The sequence below is a fragment of the Eubalaena glacialis genome, chromosome X (assembly GCF_028564815.1).
Source record: "Eubalaena glacialis isolate mEubGla1 chromosome X, mEubGla1.1.hap2.+ XY, whole genome shotgun sequence".
Taxonomy (NCBI): domain Eukaryota; kingdom Metazoa; phylum Chordata; class Mammalia; order Artiodactyla; family Balaenidae; genus Eubalaena; species Eubalaena glacialis.
In genome coordinates, this window is record NC_083736.1 from 33,343,987 (window position 1) to 33,362,898 (window position 18,912).

Consider the following 18,912-nt stretch of genomic DNA (forward strand, 5'->3'; position numbering starts at 1 on the left):
AATACTCAAGAGGAAAAGGAATATGGTTAAAAATTATCAAGTTATCAAGTAATATAAAGTTCACATTTGTGGGATATGCATACATGTAGATAATAAAGAAAAGACTGTGTAAGTTTTACATCATAATTTGTTCTCCCAATGGGCAATTTAGTTATTGACTAACAATGTAACCTTTTTCTGTAACAAACCTCTGGACATTAAGTTAAACTAGCTAATTTCAGTCAATCTTCATGTGCTAAAGGAACTTTGAAGACCCAAGCTGTTTCCTCTTGACTTTTAAAATCTTGACAGAAAACACAAAGAGAAGGGTTCACAGCTAAGTGCAACCCCTCAATTTACTCCTAGAGCAAACCTCTGTGCAGGCATCACTTTGCCAGCACCCCAGGAGCCTCTTGTGACCCTCACAACACTACCAAATCTCTACAACTGAAAGGAAACTACTAGCCTGACTTTTATGGTAATCATATCCTTGCCTTTTTTTTTTTTAAGTTTTATCACCCAAGCATAGATCTGTAAACTCCAGAGTTTAATATTTTTGCTTGAATTTTAATAGTTTTTATCACCATTTGACATACATGTATAGCTAACACTTACACCAAAAAAATAGAACATTGCTTCTATCTCCTAATCACCCCCACCTCCTGCATCTACTTCCACCACTAAAGGAGGCAAACATTATCCTGAATTCTAACGCTAAATATTAGTTTTGTCTGCTTTGAACTTTATATAGGAAGAATCATTCAGTTTACATTTTTTGTGTGTGTCAGGGTTCTTTTGCTCAATATTATGTTTATGCGGTTCATATATATATATATTTGCATTTAGGAGAAATTTATTTTTAATGCTGTACACTAGGCCATTGTATGAATATTCTACAGTTTATTCGTTCTCCCATTGATAGGCATTTCGCCACCTCCCCAATTTTTCTATTATGAATATTGCTACCATGAAAATGTTAGTATAGGGGCTTCCCTGGTGGCGCAGTGGTTAAGAATCCCCCTGCCAATGCAGGAGACATGGGTTTGAGCCCTAGTCCGGGAAGATCCCACATGCTGTGGAGCAACTAAGCTGGTGTGCCACAACTCCTGAGCCTGCACTCTAGAGCCTGTGCTCCGCAACAAGAGAAGCCCATGCACCACAATGAAGAGTAGCCGCCTATCGGCACAACTAGAGAAAGCCCGTGTGCAGCAACGAAGACCCAACGCAGCCAAAAATAAATAAATAAAATAAATTTATAAAAAAGAAAGAAAATGTTAGTATATGTCTTTTTGTACACATATTTCTGAAAGACATATATAACGGTAAAATTGCTGAATCATAAGATAAAAATATGATCACCTTTAGGGGGTACTTACAAAAAATTTTACAAGATGGCTGTACCAATTTCTACTCCCACAGATCACAAATGACAGTTCCAGTTGCTCTATATCTTAGGAAATATTTAATATTGTCAGTCTTTTCAATATTAGCTCTTTCTGGTGGGTGTGATTTGAATTCATATCTTACTGGTATTGATATTAAGAAAAATTTTACATGTTCCTGGTCATTTAGAAATACTGTATCATAAAGAGTCTGTTCATGATTTTTCCCCATTAAAAATAAATTAGATTCCCTTTTTCTTATTTGTAGGAATTTTATGCATTTTGTAAAAGTTCAAACACATCTACAAATAATCCCTCTTTTTTCTTTTTCAATTCTTACATCTTTGATTTCTTTTTCTTGCATTATTGCATTGGCTATGATCTCCAGTTAAATATTGAATAATAGGCATCTTCCTCTTAATGTCAATCTTAGTGAGAAAAACCTTTCAACACTTACCATTAAGTATGACGTTTACTCTATGATTTCTGTAGAAACACTTTATCTGTTTATTAAGTTTATTTCTAGTAGCTATGAGTTTTCAAATGAAACGATTTAATTTTTAAACTATAGATTTTCTTCTAAAGTTGGCTTTACTCTCTGAATTGCGTATTTTTGTATGTAATATGTTATTTCCATTCCATTCATTTTTTTTTCTAATTTCCATTGTGATTTATTTTACAAAGGTTATTTAGAAGCTTACATTTGGTGATTTTGTTGTTGATATTCAGCATAATGTCACTGAGGTCAGAAACGATTCCCTTTGAAATTTTTGGGCATTTGTTTATTGGCCACCATTTATTTAGATTTTATAAACATTTCAACTTGAAAATATTGTGTATTTTATAGTTATTGAAAGCTGTTTTCCATGTACACATGGTACAGGTTTGCTTATTATACTCTTTAAATGGTATATGTGCTTACTGATTTTTAGGTTATCAATTACTGGGGTAATTTTGTTAGTCTTCCTTTGTGTATTTGGCTACTTCTTTTTCATTCAGTCAATTTTGCTTTATATATTTTGAAGCTGTTACCTAATACATTCAAATGTGCAATTGTAATACCTTTGTGGTGCATTGCCCATGGAATTTCTTTCTTTATACTTAGTAATGCTTTGTGCCTTAAATTCTAACCTGTCTTTTACTAATATAGGTACATTACTTCTGGTTAATATTTACATAGGATTTTTTGAATCTTTTACATAAATCTTTATTTCCTATGTTTTTGGTTATATCTCTTTTTATACCTTATATTTAGCTTGTTTCATATTATTCTTTCAATCTTTTTCTTTTAATTTGAGTTTATGGTTTATATAAATTTAATATAAATACTGTAAATTTAGATTTAAATCTATGATGTTTTTAAGTTCTTCTACTTTTCTGTCTACTCTGTGTTCCCTTTCTCTCCTTTTTTGCCTTCTCTTGGATTGATGAAATATTCTCTTTTTATTTCATGATTTATCCTCTACTAGCTTAGAAGTTAAGTACACTTCTCTTATTCTTTTAACAATTATTTTATATATTACAGCATACATTCTTAATTTATTAAATTATTGTCGAATTAATCATTTTTTCCTCTTCCCTGATGTTACAAGGACTTACGATATTTTTAACTTTATTTTCTTCCCTCCAACATACACTATTGTTGTATACTATAATTATATATTTTATATATATGTTATATATATATATAACATATATATAAAATATCTGGAGTATATATATATATCCCAGATATTATTATTTAATCAGTCAATATTTGCCCATATATTTACCAGTTTAATTTTTCTTCATTCTTTTTGTATCTTTGATCTTCCAAATAAGATGATTTTCTTCCTCTTGAATAATTATCTTTATATCTTTTCATTAAGGTCATATGGTAACAAATTCTGTATTTTGTTTCTGAAAATAGCTGTATTTTTTTCACCTTTATTCTAATTGTATAGTTTTGTTTGGTATAGGATTCGAGGTTGGCAGTTATTTTCTTTAAGCATATTTAAAATATATAATTTTTTTCCTGTATTCTACTGTTTGTGTTAAGAAGTCATCTGAAATTCTAATTTTTACTGCTTTGAAGGTGTTTTCTTTTTGGGAGGAGGGGATCACTTTTAAGAGTTTCTTTTTATATTTGGTTTTCAACAGCTTTACTCTGAAGTGCCTAGGTAAGTTTTCTTTGTAGTTATTCTTATTGGGGTTCATAGTGATTCTTTCATCTGTGGTTTGATTTTTTTATTGTCAGTTTTGGGAAGTTCGCACTCTGTATCTTTTCAAATTATATGACTGCTCCATTCTTTTGGGCTCCTCTTCTTTGCTTACTCTTCTGTATTTCCCATCCTTTTGTCCCTCTATATTGCAGTATGGATATGTTCCTATGGCCTGTATTTCAGTGCATTACTTTGCTCTTCACTTGACTTAATCTGCTATTAAACTCATCCATTGCTCTCTTAATTTTACTGACTGGATTTGTTTATTTGAAAATTTTCCATTTAGTCATTTTTGATATAATTTATAGTTCAGTGACAAAATTCTCAATTTTAAACATAGTACGTGCACTTAATTTAAAATATGTGTCTTACAACTGTAATAAATGGAGCCCCTGTGTGTCTGTTTATAGTGTTTATTGTTTCTTTCCATTTGCACTCATCTTATTGCTTTCTTTTTCCTTTTACTTGGTCATTGGTTATGTTTTAATTCTGTTTAGACCATTTATCTTTTTCATAATTTTTTGTAGAACTATTTTAAAGCCTATGATGGGGCTAATTTTCTCCATGAAATATTTGGTTGATTTGTTGGTAACTTCAGGATATACTAGGTTTATTATGTACATTACTTTTCAGGAGGTTGAGGAAAGAAAGGTCAAGTAACTTCCATAAAGTCACAGAGTAAGTGGCAGAGCAAGGGTTTGAGGAATGGTAGTCAAACCCTTACTTGTACTTTCTCTTGTATATGCTATACAGACCTACTAGCTACTAAACTGGAGAACTGCCATTCACAATGGCCCCTTGGGCACTTTTTATTTCTCAGTCTAAGCGAGTGATGCATTTGTGACTCTCATTGTTAGCAGACAAATAAGCAGTGTAGTATTAGATATTTGATAAACTGTAGGCAGCAAGAATTAGTTGGAATTTTTTACTCCATTTAAAAATTAACATGCATCACAACTTGGTATGGGAGATATCAAGAAATAGAGATTATATTGTGTTATTTAAAGAACAGAAAAATATGTGGAAACAATAGATTTCTGGACTTTATCTTTAAAATGAAAATCCCCACTCATGCAACGAGTGTGCAGCATGTGCCCTTCTGACTATTAAAGTATAAATATTGAGAAAATATATATAAATTTGTATATACTGATATATGTATGATGAACGTTTGAAATCTGTTTTGCAAATTATTATAGGCATTATTATCTCCAATTTATAGTGTACAACATTGAGTTCATTAAGTTTAAATAAACTCATTATACTCACACAGTTGGTAGGTAATGAGTCCAGAATTTAACCCTTATTCTGTTTTTCCAAAGCACTTAACATTTTCTAATCACAATCCAATCTTTTGGACTTGACAGTTGCAACGTTAGATAATGATGTGTGCTTAAAACAAGATAATGGAAAGCTCTGAGGTTATAAAAATATCTAATTTTTACTAACAAATAGGTAAATGAAGTGAATTTTGTAATTTCTTCTTTGATTTTAAATAGAATTTTATTTAGTCATTGAGAATAGTTTTTTTTTTTCTATAACATTGTGAGACGTTTTTAATTTTAAAATTGTTTTCCCATAGGGATGTGTATAAAGTAAAATACAATTCTACTCATCAGCTCCATCACCCAAAAAATTTTCCAGACAGAATGGCTTTTCCAAATATAATAAGACCATTTATGATGTGATGCTCCACTTGAGTGGAAAAATGCCACCTGGAATTACTTCAAGTCAGTCTTTACCTGTGGATTACACTGAAAGGATGATTCAACTTCATTTGCAACATTCTTCACTTCGTGACTTTCTCAGGTAAGAGCATGGATGTACTAATTTAAAAATGTAACTGTGGCATGGATGGATAGATAAGTAAGTAGATGGGTGGGTAGATAGATAGACAGGCTTTGATATTATTTGTCTTTTTATAAAATATTTACTAAGTTTCTACAGTATACATAACCCTATAATATGTACCTTAGAGAAATAATAGAAAATAAGCATTTTATGACCTATTGAATTTATAATCTAAGGCAGTCATTCCCAAACTTTATCATGCATCCAAGTCATTGTGATGGTGTGTTAAACAGGTTACTGGTTCTTCGTCACAGAGAATATGATGCTAATTTACATTTATAACAAGTTTGCAGTGATACTGATACTTGTCGTCCATGAACTCATTTTGAGAATCTTCAGGTAAGGCAAATATAGAAATCTATTGAGTTAAAAAAGGGATGAAACCAATAAATTTATTCCTCAGATTACTGTTAGTATAATCTCAAGTCCTGGATACTGTGAACTTTTAGTCTGCATATTAAAGTGTTTTAATATTCAAATAATAAGCATATGAAATTTTCCAAAAATGGTTGATAGAAAATACTGGAAAAATACTTGTCATCATAATGTCTGTGTTCCTCTGAAGACATTAAATGGCAATTGACCAAGAAATAGGAAAATAATGTTCATTAAGAGTGTCAGGGGAAAGGAACTTCTCTAGGCAGGAAACACAAGAGAAGGAAAAAACCTACAAGAAGAAACCCAAAACAATTAAGAAAGTGGTAATAGGAACATACATATCGATAATTACCTCAAATGTAAATGGAATAAATGCTCCAACCAAAAGACATAGACTGGCTGAATGGATACAAAAAGAAGACCCGTATATATGCTGTCTACAAGAGACCCACTTCAGACCTAGGGACACATACAGACTGAAAGTGTTGGGGCGGAAAAAGATATTCCATGCAAATGGAAATCAAAAGAAAGCTGGAGTAGCAGCTCTCATATCAGACAAAATAGACTTTAAAATAAAGACTATTACAGGAGATAGAGAAGGATACTACATAATGATCAAGGGATCAATCCAAGAAGAAGATATAACAATTGTAAATATTTATGCACCCAACATAGGAGCACCTCAATACATAAGGCAAATACTAACAGCCATAAAAGGGGAAAGCAACAGTAACACAATCATAGTAGGGGACTTTAACACCCCACTTTCACCAATGGACAGATCATCCAAAATGAAACTAAATAAGGAAGCACAAGCTTTAAATGATACATTAAACAAGATGGACTTAATTGATATTTATAGGAGATTCCATCCCAAAATAATAGAATACATTTTCTTCTAAAGTAGTCATGGAACATTCTCCAGGATAGATCATATCTTGGGTCACAAATCAAGCCTTGGTAAATTTAAAAAAATTGAAATCGTATCAAGTATCTTTTCCGACCATAGCACTATGAGACTAGATATCAATTACAGGAAAACAACTGTAAAAAACACAAACACATGGAGGTTAGACAATATGCTACTAAATAACCAAGAGATCACTGAAGAAATCAAAGAGGAAATCAAAAAATACCTAGAAACAAATGACAATGAAAACAGGACGACCCAAAACCTATGGGATGCAGCAAAAGCAGTTCTAAGAGGGAAGTTTATAGCAATACAATCCTACCTCAAGAAACAAGAAACATCTCAAATAAACAACCTAACCTTACAGCTAAAGCAATTAGAGAAAGAAGAACAAAAAAATCCCAAAGTTAGAAGGAAAGAAATCATAAAGATCAGATCAGAAATAAATGAAAAAGAAATGAAGGAAACGATAGCAAAGATCAATAAAACTAAAAGCTGGTTCTTTGAGAAGATAAACAAAATTGATAAACCATTAGTCAGGCTCATCAAGAAAAAAAGGGAGAAGACTCAAATCAACAGAATTAGAAATGAAAACAGAGAAGTAATAACTGACACTGCAAAAATACAAAGGATCATGAGAGATTACTACAAGCAACTATATGCCAGTAAAATGGACAACCTGGAAGAAATGAACAAAGTCTTAGAAAAGCACAATGTTTCTAGACAGAAGCATGAAGAAATAGAAAATAAAAACAGACCAATCACAAGCACTGAAATTGAAACTGTGATTAAAAATCTTCCAACAAACAAAAGCCCAGGACCAGATGGCTTCACAGGCAAATTCTATCAAACATTTAGAGAAGAGGTAACACTTATCCTTCTCAAAGACTTCCAAAATATAGCAGAGGGAGGAACACTCCCAAACTCATTCTATGAGGCCACCATCACCCTGATACCAAAACCAAAGATGTCACACAAAAAAAGAAAACTACAGACCGATATCACTGATGAACATAGATGCAAAAATCCTCAACAAAATACTAGCAAACAGAATCCAACATCACATTAAAAAGATCATACACCATAATCAAGTGGGGTTTATCCCAGGAATGCAAGGATTCTTCAATATACGCAAATCAATCAAGGTGATACACCATATTAACAAACTGAAGGATAAAAACCATATGATAGTCTCAATAGATGCAGAAAAAGCTTTCAACAAAATTCAACACCCATTTATGATAAAAACTCTCCAGAAAGTAGGCATAGAGGGAACTTACCTCAACATAATAAAGGCCATATGTGACAAACCACAGCCAACATTGTTCTCAATGGTGAAAAACTGAAACCATTTCCTCTAAAATCAGGAGGAAGACAAGGATGCTCACTCTCACCATTATTATTCAGCATAGTTTTGGAAGTTTTAGCCACAGCGATCAGAGAAGAAAACAAAATAAAGGAATCCAAACCGGAAAAAAGAAAGCTGTCACTGTTTGCAGAGCACATGATACTATACATAGAATATCCTAAGGATGCTACCAGAAAACTACCAGAGCTAATCAATGAATTTGGTAAAGTAGCAGGATACAAAATTAATGTACAGAAATCTCTTGCATTCCTATGCACTAATGATGAAAATCTGAAAGAGAAATTAAGGAAACACTCCCATTTACCACTGCAACCAAAAGAATAATATACCTAGGAATAAACCTACCTAAGGAAACAGAAGACCTGTATGCAGAAAACTATAAGACACTGATGAAAGAAATTAAAGATGATACAAACAGATAGAGAGCTATACCATGTTCTTGGATTGGAAGAATCAACATTGTGAAAATGACTCTACTACCCAAAGCAATCTACAGATTCAATGCAATCCCTATGAAACTGCGAATGGCATTTTTCACAGAAGTAGAACAAAAAATTTCACAATTTGTATGGAAACACAAAAGACTCCAAATAGCCAAAGCAGTCTTGAGAAAGAAAAACGGAGCTGGAGGAATCAGGCTCCCTGACTTCAGACTATACTACAAAGCTACAGTAATCAAGACAGTATGGTACTGGCACAAAAACAGAAATACAGATCAGTGGAACAGGATAGAAAGCCCAGAGATAAACCCACGCACATACGGTCACCTTATCTTTGATAAAGGACACAAGAATATGCAGTGGAGAAAAGAGAGCCTCTTCAATAAGTCGTGCTGGGAAAACTGGACAGCTACTTGTAAAAAAATGAAATTAGAATACTTCCTAATACCATACACAAAAATAAACTCAAAATGGATTCAAGACCTAAATGTAAGGCCAGACACTATAAAACTCTTAGAGGAAAACATAGGTAGAACACTCTATGACATAAATCACAGCAAGATCCTTTTTGACCCAGCTCCTAGAGAAATGGAAATAAAAACAAAAATAAACAAATGGAACCTAATGAAACTTAAAAACTTTTGCACAGCAAAGGAAACCATAAGATGAAAAGACAACCCTCAGAATGGGAGAAAATATTTTTAAATGAAGCAACTGACAAAGGATTAATCTCCAAAATATAGAAGCAGCTCATGCAGCTCAATATCAAAAAAAAAACAACCCAATCCAAAAATGGGTGGAAGATCTAAATAGACATTTCTCCAAAGAAGATATACAGATTGCCAACAAACACATGAAAGGATGCTCAACATCACTAATCATTAGAGAAATGCAAATCAAAACTACAGTGAGGTATCACCTCACACCCTGATGAATGGCTATCATCAAAAAATCTACAAACAATAAATGCTGGAGAGGGTGTAGAGAAAAGGAACCCTGTTGCACTGTTGCTGGGATTGTAAATTAATACAGCCACTATGGAGAACAATATGGAGGTTCCTTAAAAAACTAAAAATAGAACTACCATATGACCCCGCAATCCCACTACTGGGCATGTACCCTGAGAGAACCATAATTCAAAAAGAGTCATGTACCACAGTATTCATTGCAGCACTATTTACAATAGCCAGGAAATGGAAACAACCTAAGTGTCCATCAACAGATGAATGGATAAAGAAGATGTGGCACATATATACAATGGAATAATACTCAGCCATAAAAAGAAACGAAATTGAGTTATTTGTCGTGAGGTGGATGGACCTAGAGTCTGTGATATAGAGTGAAGTAAGTCAGAAAGAGAAAAACAAATACTGTATGCTAACACATATATATGGAATCTAAAAAAATAAGTAAATAAATAAATGGTTCTGATGAACCTAGCGGCAGGAAAGGAATAAATATGCAGATGTAGAGAATGGACTTGAGGACATGGTGAGGGGGAATGGTAATCTGGGATGAAGTGAGAGAGTAGCATGGACATATATACATTACCAAATGTAAAATAGATAACTAGTGGGGAGCAGCTGCATAGCACAGGGAGATCAACTCGATGCTTTGTGACCACCTAGAGGGGTGGGATAAGGAGGGTGGGAGGGAGACAGAAGAGGGAGGGGATATGGGGATATATGTATACATATAGCTGATTCACTTTGTTATACAGCAGAAACTAACACACCATTGTAAAGCAATTATACTCCAATAAAGGTGTTAAAAAATTTTTTAAATAAAAGTTTTGTTCATATAAAAAAAAAAGTGTCAGGGGAGTGTTGGTAAATTTATACCACTTCCCCTGCCTACATTTGCAGTATCCTTGTCCACTGGAACTCTCCACATCCATAGGCAGCCTATTACTCCATCATCCATGCTCCTGTACCACTAAAATAGCATTTGTTACTTGTAGTTATTTATGTAATGTGGTTAATATATTTTGAAATATCATATTTTTATATGTTTCTTTTCATGTGGAATTTACTCCATAGTTGGCCAGAGATGTTCAGCTTCTTTAGCAGGAATGGGGATGAAGGGTAAGAAGAGGGCACTTATAGCAGGAATGTAAATCAAAGTTTCGGTGTTCATTTTTTTTTTAATTTCCAGATCAGAATTTTTCTGTCCCTAGCAATACTGTGGTCTTAAAAATTAGACATGGTACTGAACAAAATATTTTTTCTTTGTGTCTTAGGCTCTCACTGTCATGTCAATAGCCAAAACTGGCTTAAGTTTCTTGTGGTTGGAAGAGATGTAGGAGTTTCAAAGTCACTGAAGGTGACTGAGTTAAGACCCAGGCAATCTGTTATGGAGCCTGACTAAATGAGAGGGACTCCATTGAATAGGTAGAAGAGTAGGAGATGGCTGGCTCTGCAGCCACAGCATTAATGAAAAATATATGACAACTGGGAAGTGGCTGAGTCAGTTATGAGACCCTCTTGGTCCTGGGTGGGACTAAGAGGAGAGACTCAAGATCCCTATCTCAGGCCTCAGTAGCAGATGGCAACATGTCAGTAGGCTCCAGGTAGAGAGGGGGCATTGCTACAGAGACTGAGGATCCAGAAAAGTAGTGACAGATCCATGTACAGACACAAGAGCCCGTCTCCCCTACCTCATGAAAGCCCACTGCAGGGCTGATCCATGTTCTGAGAGGCCTTACACGATTTGGAGATCCCTTCTTTATAAAATAATATCAAATTCTAAATACAAAAATTACATACATAGCTTTAGAAGAGGCTCATGAAAGTGAGGAAACCTGAAGTTGAAGCTTTATTTAGTAGAAAATAAATCTGCCTCTTCCCAGATGCCATCTTGTTGGGGGGATGGGAAGGTCTGAAATTTTGACTGTTTATCCCAAAGAACAGAGTTACTGTAAAGAGACTGTTCAGGTTAGAAGAGACTAAGATATGTGAAGATCCAAGTCTACATTTCCCCCTGTTCCTCTACAACCAGTCTGGGTGGGAGAATGAGGAAGATTCTGTTAAGGAAAACAGCACAGCTGTGTATAACTATGTAAATTATTTTCAACACCACTGACTTATTCATGAGTCTGTGTACCCCAGTAATTTTTAAGCATGCTGAGGACGGGAAGCACATCTCATTCATCTGGCATCTCTAACACCCAGGGTCATTGATAACATGGAATGTGGCCAATGTTCATTAAACATTTATTTATTAACATTGTCACTCACAGAGCTTTAGTTTTTGAGCTTATGTGGTGAAAGAAATAAAACTGTGAAATTGGATCTCAGGACAGTCATAAAACAGGAAAATTTTGTGAAATATAAAAATTAGGGGTAAAAGAAGAAAAGGTAAAGGATTTGCATTCTAGGAGAGATTCCAGTGAGAGAGGGTCAAGTTGGAGAAAGGTGGGGTATGTACTATGAATGTCATACATTGAACATTATATATAATATTAAACTATAAAGTCTTAAAAATAACTTTAAGGCATTTATTCCATAATACCTATATTAGTTTGCTAGAACAACCATAACAAAATGCCACAGACTGGCAGCCTTAAACAACAGAAATTTATTTTCTCACAGTTCTGGAAGCTGGAAGTGCAAGATCAAGGTGTCTGCAGATTGGTTCTCTTCTGAGGCCTCTGGCTTGGCTTGCAGATGGCTGCCTTCTCTCTGTGTCCTTACATGGTCTTTCTTATGTGTGCACACCCCCCTGGTGTCTCTCTGTGTGTCTAAACTCCATCTTCTTAGAAGGACACCGGTCAGATTGGATTAGGGCCCACTCTAAGGGCTTCATTTTACCTTAATCACCTCTTTAAAGGCCTTAACTCCAAATACAGTTACATTCTGGAATACTGAGGGTTAGGTTTTTAACATATGACTTTTGGAGGTACATATTTCAGATCATAACAATGCCATGTGTCTTCTATTATTAAAAAAATATATAAATTGGGTGTTATATTTTACAATAAATTTTATATTGCTGTATTTGAAATAATATGCTTAATGTTTCCTGTCTTTTGTGCCTGTTATAGAATGAATTGTGTCTCCCTAGAATTCACTTGTTGAAGCCCTAACCCCCATTATGAGTGTATTTGGAGATAGGACCTTTAGGATGTAATTATGGTTAAAGATGTCATAAGGGTGGGACTCTAAGCTATCTTCTTAGGAAGAGAGGTCTCACCAGAAACTGAATTGGCTGGCACCTTGCTTGTTCTTGGACTTCTTGCCTCCAAAACTGTGAGAAAATAAATTTCTGTTGTTTAAGTTACCCAGCCTATGGTATTCTGTTATGACAGCCTGAGCAGACTAATACAGTACCTAACATCCTTTGATATAATTTCATTTGTTTATAACCAGTATTCATTTTTATGATGTGATTTTCATTGAAAAATAAACTTTTTTGATTTGTATTTTCCATAATATAAAACTCAAAATAGAAGCAGAATATAAACATCATGTACCCTTCATTGAAACTGTAAAGTAGGATATCACATAAAATAAGACTACTATAACTGTTACTTTCTAATTCCATTGATTTTTTTTTAACTTCAGTTAACATTTTACTGTATTTCCTTCAAGTCAATTTTATGCATATTTATTTCTTAGTTGAGATTCCCTTCTAAACATATTTTAATCCTGCTTTTTTAACTTAACATAAACATTTCCCTGTTTTGTTAAAAACTCTTCACAAACCACTTTTAATTACAAAGAGATACCGTTGTTTATGGAACCATTCCCATTCTGTTGGACTCATTGATTTTTAAACAAATTGTTCATACACCAAAATAAATATACTTAGAAAAACTAACCCTCTTCCCTTTATAAGTATTGGGTTCGCCGAAAAGTTCATTCGGTTAATGAATACGTTGTTCAATAAAGTTCTTGGTGAAAATGAAAAATGTCTATTTTTACTTAAAACCGAACAAACTTTTTGGCCAGCCCAATAAATTTAATTCCATTTGTGATTTCACTTCTTTTATCTTTAAAAACTTTATATCCTTCTTACTTTTGCATGACCATTATATATATCTTATTTAATGGAGTTTCATCTAAGAATGGAAATATTTCAAAGCAACAGCATAAGAAGTGATTCTGGAACAGTGCAGTGAAGTGGATTAAAGAGCATGACTTTTGAATCAGACAGATGCAAGCTTAAATTCTAGCTCTTTTGTACTTTTGTGACTTTGTACAAAGTACTTAAGCTGTTTAAGCTCCAATTTCAATATCTGTAAAATTGACAATGATAATTCTTAAACTTCTTTGGTTGATAAAAAGTATTAGAAATAATAAAATGTGTATTACATGATGCATAGTAGATTATTATTATTTAAATAAATTATGATCTATGGCTTTCATATGCCAAAATGTTTTCTTAAATTATTCCAGTGTGATAACCATTAGTGACATACTGAAAACTGACTCTTGTGATATTATTTCAGGAAATAGAATATTTTAGAAATCTGTTCTATTAGAAATAAATGTTTTGTTGTTATAAGAATGCCAGAAAACCAGTATTTGTCAAGTGTGTCTTTTATTTTTATTTTTCAAAAATTTTGTTGAAGGGGGTGGGATGAATGGGGAGATTGGGATTGACATATATACTCTTGATACTATGTATAAAATAGATAACTAATGAGAACCTACAGCACCGGGAACTCTACTCAGTGCTCTGTGATGACCTAAATGAGAAGGAAATCCAAAAACGAGGGGATGTATGTATACGTATAGCTGATTCACTTTGCTGTACAGCGTAAACTAACGCAATATTGTAAAGCAACTATACTCCAATACAAATTAAAAATAATAAATAAACTGGAAATGAACCCAAAGATCATCTATTCAACCCCACTCACTTTTCACATAAGGAAAAGACTGTATTCTTCTTCAGAAAATAAGATCTTAATAGAAGTTAATGGCATTTTACATACATATTTAACAAGTTTCTAAGCGATTACTCTAGACAGAATTCAATTTGGTGTTTTTTTAACATTACTTTTTCATATGAAAGTTATTATTTTCTAAAAATATTTTTTACTGAAGTATAGTTGATTTACAATGTTGCATTACTCTCTGTTGTACAGCAAAGTGACTCAGTTGTATACATATATATGTATATATATATGTATATACTTTTTCATATTCTTTTCCATTATGGCTTATCACAGGATATTGAATATAGTTCCCTGTGCTATACAGTACGACCTTGTTGTTTATCCATCCTGTATATAATAGTTTACATCTACTAATCCCAAAGTCCCAATCCTTCCCTCCCCCACCCCCATCCCTCTTGGCAACCACAAGTCTGTTCTCTATGTTTGTGAGTCTGTTTCTGTTTCGTAGATATGTTCATTTGTGTTGTATTTTATTTTATTTATTTTTTAATAAATTTATTTATTTATTTATTTATTTATTTATTTTTGGCCGCCTTGGGTCTTCGTTGCTGCTTGTGGGCTTTCTCTAGTTGTGGCGAGCGGGGGCTACTCTTTGTTGCGGTGCGCGGGCTTCTCATTGCGGTGGCTTCTCTTGTTGCAGAGCACGGGCTCTAGGTGCACAAGCTTCAGTAATTGTGGCTTGCAGGCTCTAGAGTGCAGGCTCAGTAGTTGTGGCGCACAGGCTTAGTTGCTCCGCAGCATGTGGGATCTTCCCGGACCAGGGCTTGAACCCGTGTCTCCTGCATTGGCAGGCGGATTCTTAACCACTGTGCCACCAGGGAAGCCCTGTGTCTTATTTTAGATTCCACATATAAGTGATATCATATCGTATTTGTCTTTCTCTTTCTGACTTACTTCACTTACCATGATAATCTCTAGTTCTGTCCATGCTGCTGCAAATGGCATTATTTCATTCTTTTTAATGGCTGAATAATATTCCATTGTATATACATCCCACATCTTTTTTATCCATTCATCCTTCAGTGGACATTTAGATTGTTTCCATGTCTTGGCTATTGTAAGTAGTGCTGCAATGGACATTGGGATGCATGTATCTTTTCAAATTATAATTTTGTCTGGGTATATGCCCAGGAGTGGGATTGCTGGATCATATGGCAACTTTATTTTTAGTTTTTTGAGGAACCTCCATACTGGAGGTTTTCATAGTGGCTGCACCAATTTACATTCCCACCAACAGTGTAGTAGGGTTCCCTTTTCTCCACACCCTCTCTAGCAATTATTATTTGTAGACTTTTTAATGATGGCCATTCTGACTGGTGTGAGGTGGTACCTCATTGTAGTTTTGATTTGCATTTCTGTAATAATTAGCGATGGTGAGCATCTTTTCATGTGCCTGTTATCCCATCTGTATGTCTTCTTTGGAGAATTGTCTATTCAGGTCTTCTGCCCATTTTTCGATCGGGTTGTTTTTTTTTTTGTTATTCAATTGTGTGAATTGTTTGTGTATTTTGGAAATTAAGCCCTTGTGGGTCGCATCATTTGCAAATATTTTCTCCCAGTCTGTAGGTTGTTGTGTTTTCATTAGATAAAATGGGAATTTTATTTAAATTTTTATGAGTTTAAAATAGAAAGCACATGACTTTTAATTTTACCACTTCCTACGCTTGGTCCTTGATGATTCATGCAATAAATTAAATGCTCTAATTCAATAAGGCAAAAATTCTAATGCTCTTCTTGTTTAGAAAGTTCGTTGTGCTTTTAAAGTCTAATGGAGTATTAACTGTGAACAAAAGAAGGAAGTTTCGTTACTTAAATAAATCCTTATTGTTTGTGCATTATAAAAATCAGTTTTCTGATAGCATCATTAAACTCTATGGTACTTGTGATCGTCATGTTATCCTTGGAGCATTATTATTGTCACAGCTCCCAGTAGTGTTAACATTAACATGGGTGGTTTCTGTTTTGACATTTTATGGTATGAGGATGCAGGTATGGAAGAATGATTTTGGAATTAAAGCCAAGCTATTCAAATTTGTTGCTCTTTTATCAGCAAATACATGCCTATCAGGATATGTTGGCTGTGATAAAATTCTTCAACATTTAGAAAGTGACAGTATGGTTAATAAAATTGGGTTGTTAATCCAAGATATGTGCGTATGTTTCATTATGGAAATAAATGTATTAAGGTTCAAAATAATCATAAATGTTATTAGCTTTCCCATTTAAATTTGATGTCAGTGAGTGAGGAGTTCTGTACAAGTGAAATTATATGTTTTACACAGTAAACGAGAAAGTATAATTTTGCAGATTAAGTTTAGAATTTAATAACTCATTTCAGTTAATTTTCTTCTACTCTGTAAACTCAGAAGAAGGTTCAAATAGAAAACCTAGCATAAATGTAATCAAATGTAAAATGTAATCAAATCAATTATAAGAGTCAACTCTATAAAACTACTAACCACACATAAAATCTATTGACAAAACATAATTGTAAATATTGTCTTATCGTTTGATGAAGTTAGGCCTTGAGATATATTCAGAATGAAAAGAATGAAACAAGTCTCATGTAGAGGAGGAAAACTAATTATTCCTTTACCCTTCTAAGTTCTTGGCTGAACCCCAAGAATAAAAGATTAACAGGAGGAAAAAAACCATACTCAATTACCTATGTAAGTAGTATGGTAGCCTCAGAAAGATATGACTCAGAAGGCAGCCAGAGGATTGAGGTTTATGTGCAGTCCTGACCTAAGGTGTATAGGGGTCTAAGGCTTCAAAGGGTGGCAGGGGGGTGGAATTTACTGGAAGGTGAGAGGAGGCAATGTTTGGTAAAGAAAGATTGCCCTGCCAGATAAGTCTCCTGTGTGGAAAAGTTATCTGTAGTAACTTAAAGGGGATGCAGGCCCCCTTTCTAATGTAAATTTGCTTTATAAATGTAGATTTCCCTTACAAATGGATAACTTCTACTCTGTTTTCAAAGCTTCTCCTGTCTCTGCAGTTTCTCCAAAGAGGCATATTTTAGGGTGGCTTATTCTGCTACCCCTCTCTTCATAACAGCCTCTGTAAAGTGCTGTTAAAGAACAAAATTCAGCTGAGTAAATTTTAAAGATCTTCCTGGCTTTCAGCAATCCATCAATCAGTCAGCATTCAATCTAGCAGATAGAAAGGAGCTCTGAAGAGGTATAAAAGGCAAGAGATTTTTATAGGCAGAAGGGGGCAAGAACAGGAAGTTGAACTGAGGCAGTGAGAGGGAACAGAATATGTCACCCCCAAATGTCCCCCTTTGGCGTGGGGATTGTTTTGAGCTAATGGCAATTGAGAACCAGCAGACTCATGAAAAGCATTTTACCTCTCCCTTAACTGCTTAAAAGAATTTAGATAGGGGGCCTGTCCCAGGAAGAGAGCTATTACTAGCAACAACTTTTTACATCAGAAAGGCTTATTTTCATGGCATGGCAAACATTTGTTTGCCAAACACTTGTACTTCCCATCTTCCCGTGAATTTTCTTCCTCCTCTTTGAAGCCCCAGATCCCTACCCCCTTCTCCTAAGCTCAGCATAGTATGTAAACCTCAACTGCCTGACTACTTTTGAATCTTCATGTCTTTGTGGGGCTCCCATAGGTACGTAATTAAATTTGTTTTTTTCCCCTGTTAATCTGTCTTATGTCAATTTGATTATTCGACCAGCCAACGAATTTAGAAGGGAAGAAAGGAAAAGTTTTCTGCCCCTACAGCAAAAAAAGCAGATTGGTTATTCCAAGCTTACTTTACTTTAGGGAATGGCAGGTGTCTGTCAGGCAGATAACGTAAGTAGTGCTGATCAGGCGATTCCTGATTGACTGGTTTAAGATTCCATTTCTGGGAGAGCCAAAACTGTAAGAAGTCTTGATTTGGTGAAGTGGGGCTTAGTATAAGCAGCTCCATTTTGGGCCTGTTGTCTTGTCTTTAACAATGCAAAAATGCATTCTTTGGCCTCAATTTGTTACTGAGGGCCTACTCTCTGCTGTGCACTATGGAATACTCAAATGAATACCGTGTGGTCTCCCTCTTCAGGAAACTCTCAGTTTAGTGGTTCCCTGATAGTTTTCCTTAGGCTGTCAATTGCATTTGATAGAAGCAACTATTTCCTCTTGAGATCCTGTCTTAGCTTTGCATGCAAGGAAGTATTCCAGTTTCTTCATAAGGCTCTGAGCTATTTGTTTTACCTCTAGGATTTCAAGTTAATGGACATCATCTCATTGAATTCTTACATAGGCTTTAGTGTGGCTACTTCTGCTAAGGAGTGGTGTACCATTAAAATTAGATTTTATTTAAACCTATAGTAATTCCAGTGTAATGAAGATACACAGGAATCATGCAAATGAAGACGGGAAATGCGTCAAAATCAAAGAGAAGGAATGATGTTTGTTTTCCAAACAAAGGAGCTTTATGTATGCAACATGATTTCTTCCACTAGCTTTGACTGGCCCAGGGCCACAGCAAACTTAACAACTCCGGAACCT

At 34.4% G+C, this 18,912-nt stretch overlaps 1 protein-coding gene across 1 annotated transcript in view; it reads left to right on the forward strand.

Moving 5' to 3' along the window:
- CFAP47 (cilia and flagella associated protein 47) overlaps positions 1-18,912 on the forward strand; it is a 486,133-nt gene that overhangs the window by 162,507 nt on the left and 304,714 nt on the right. The window contains 1 exon segment of the mRNA XM_061178124.1: positions 5,159-5,371. Coding sequence (XP_061034107.1) covers positions 5,159-5,371 — 213 coding nt within the window.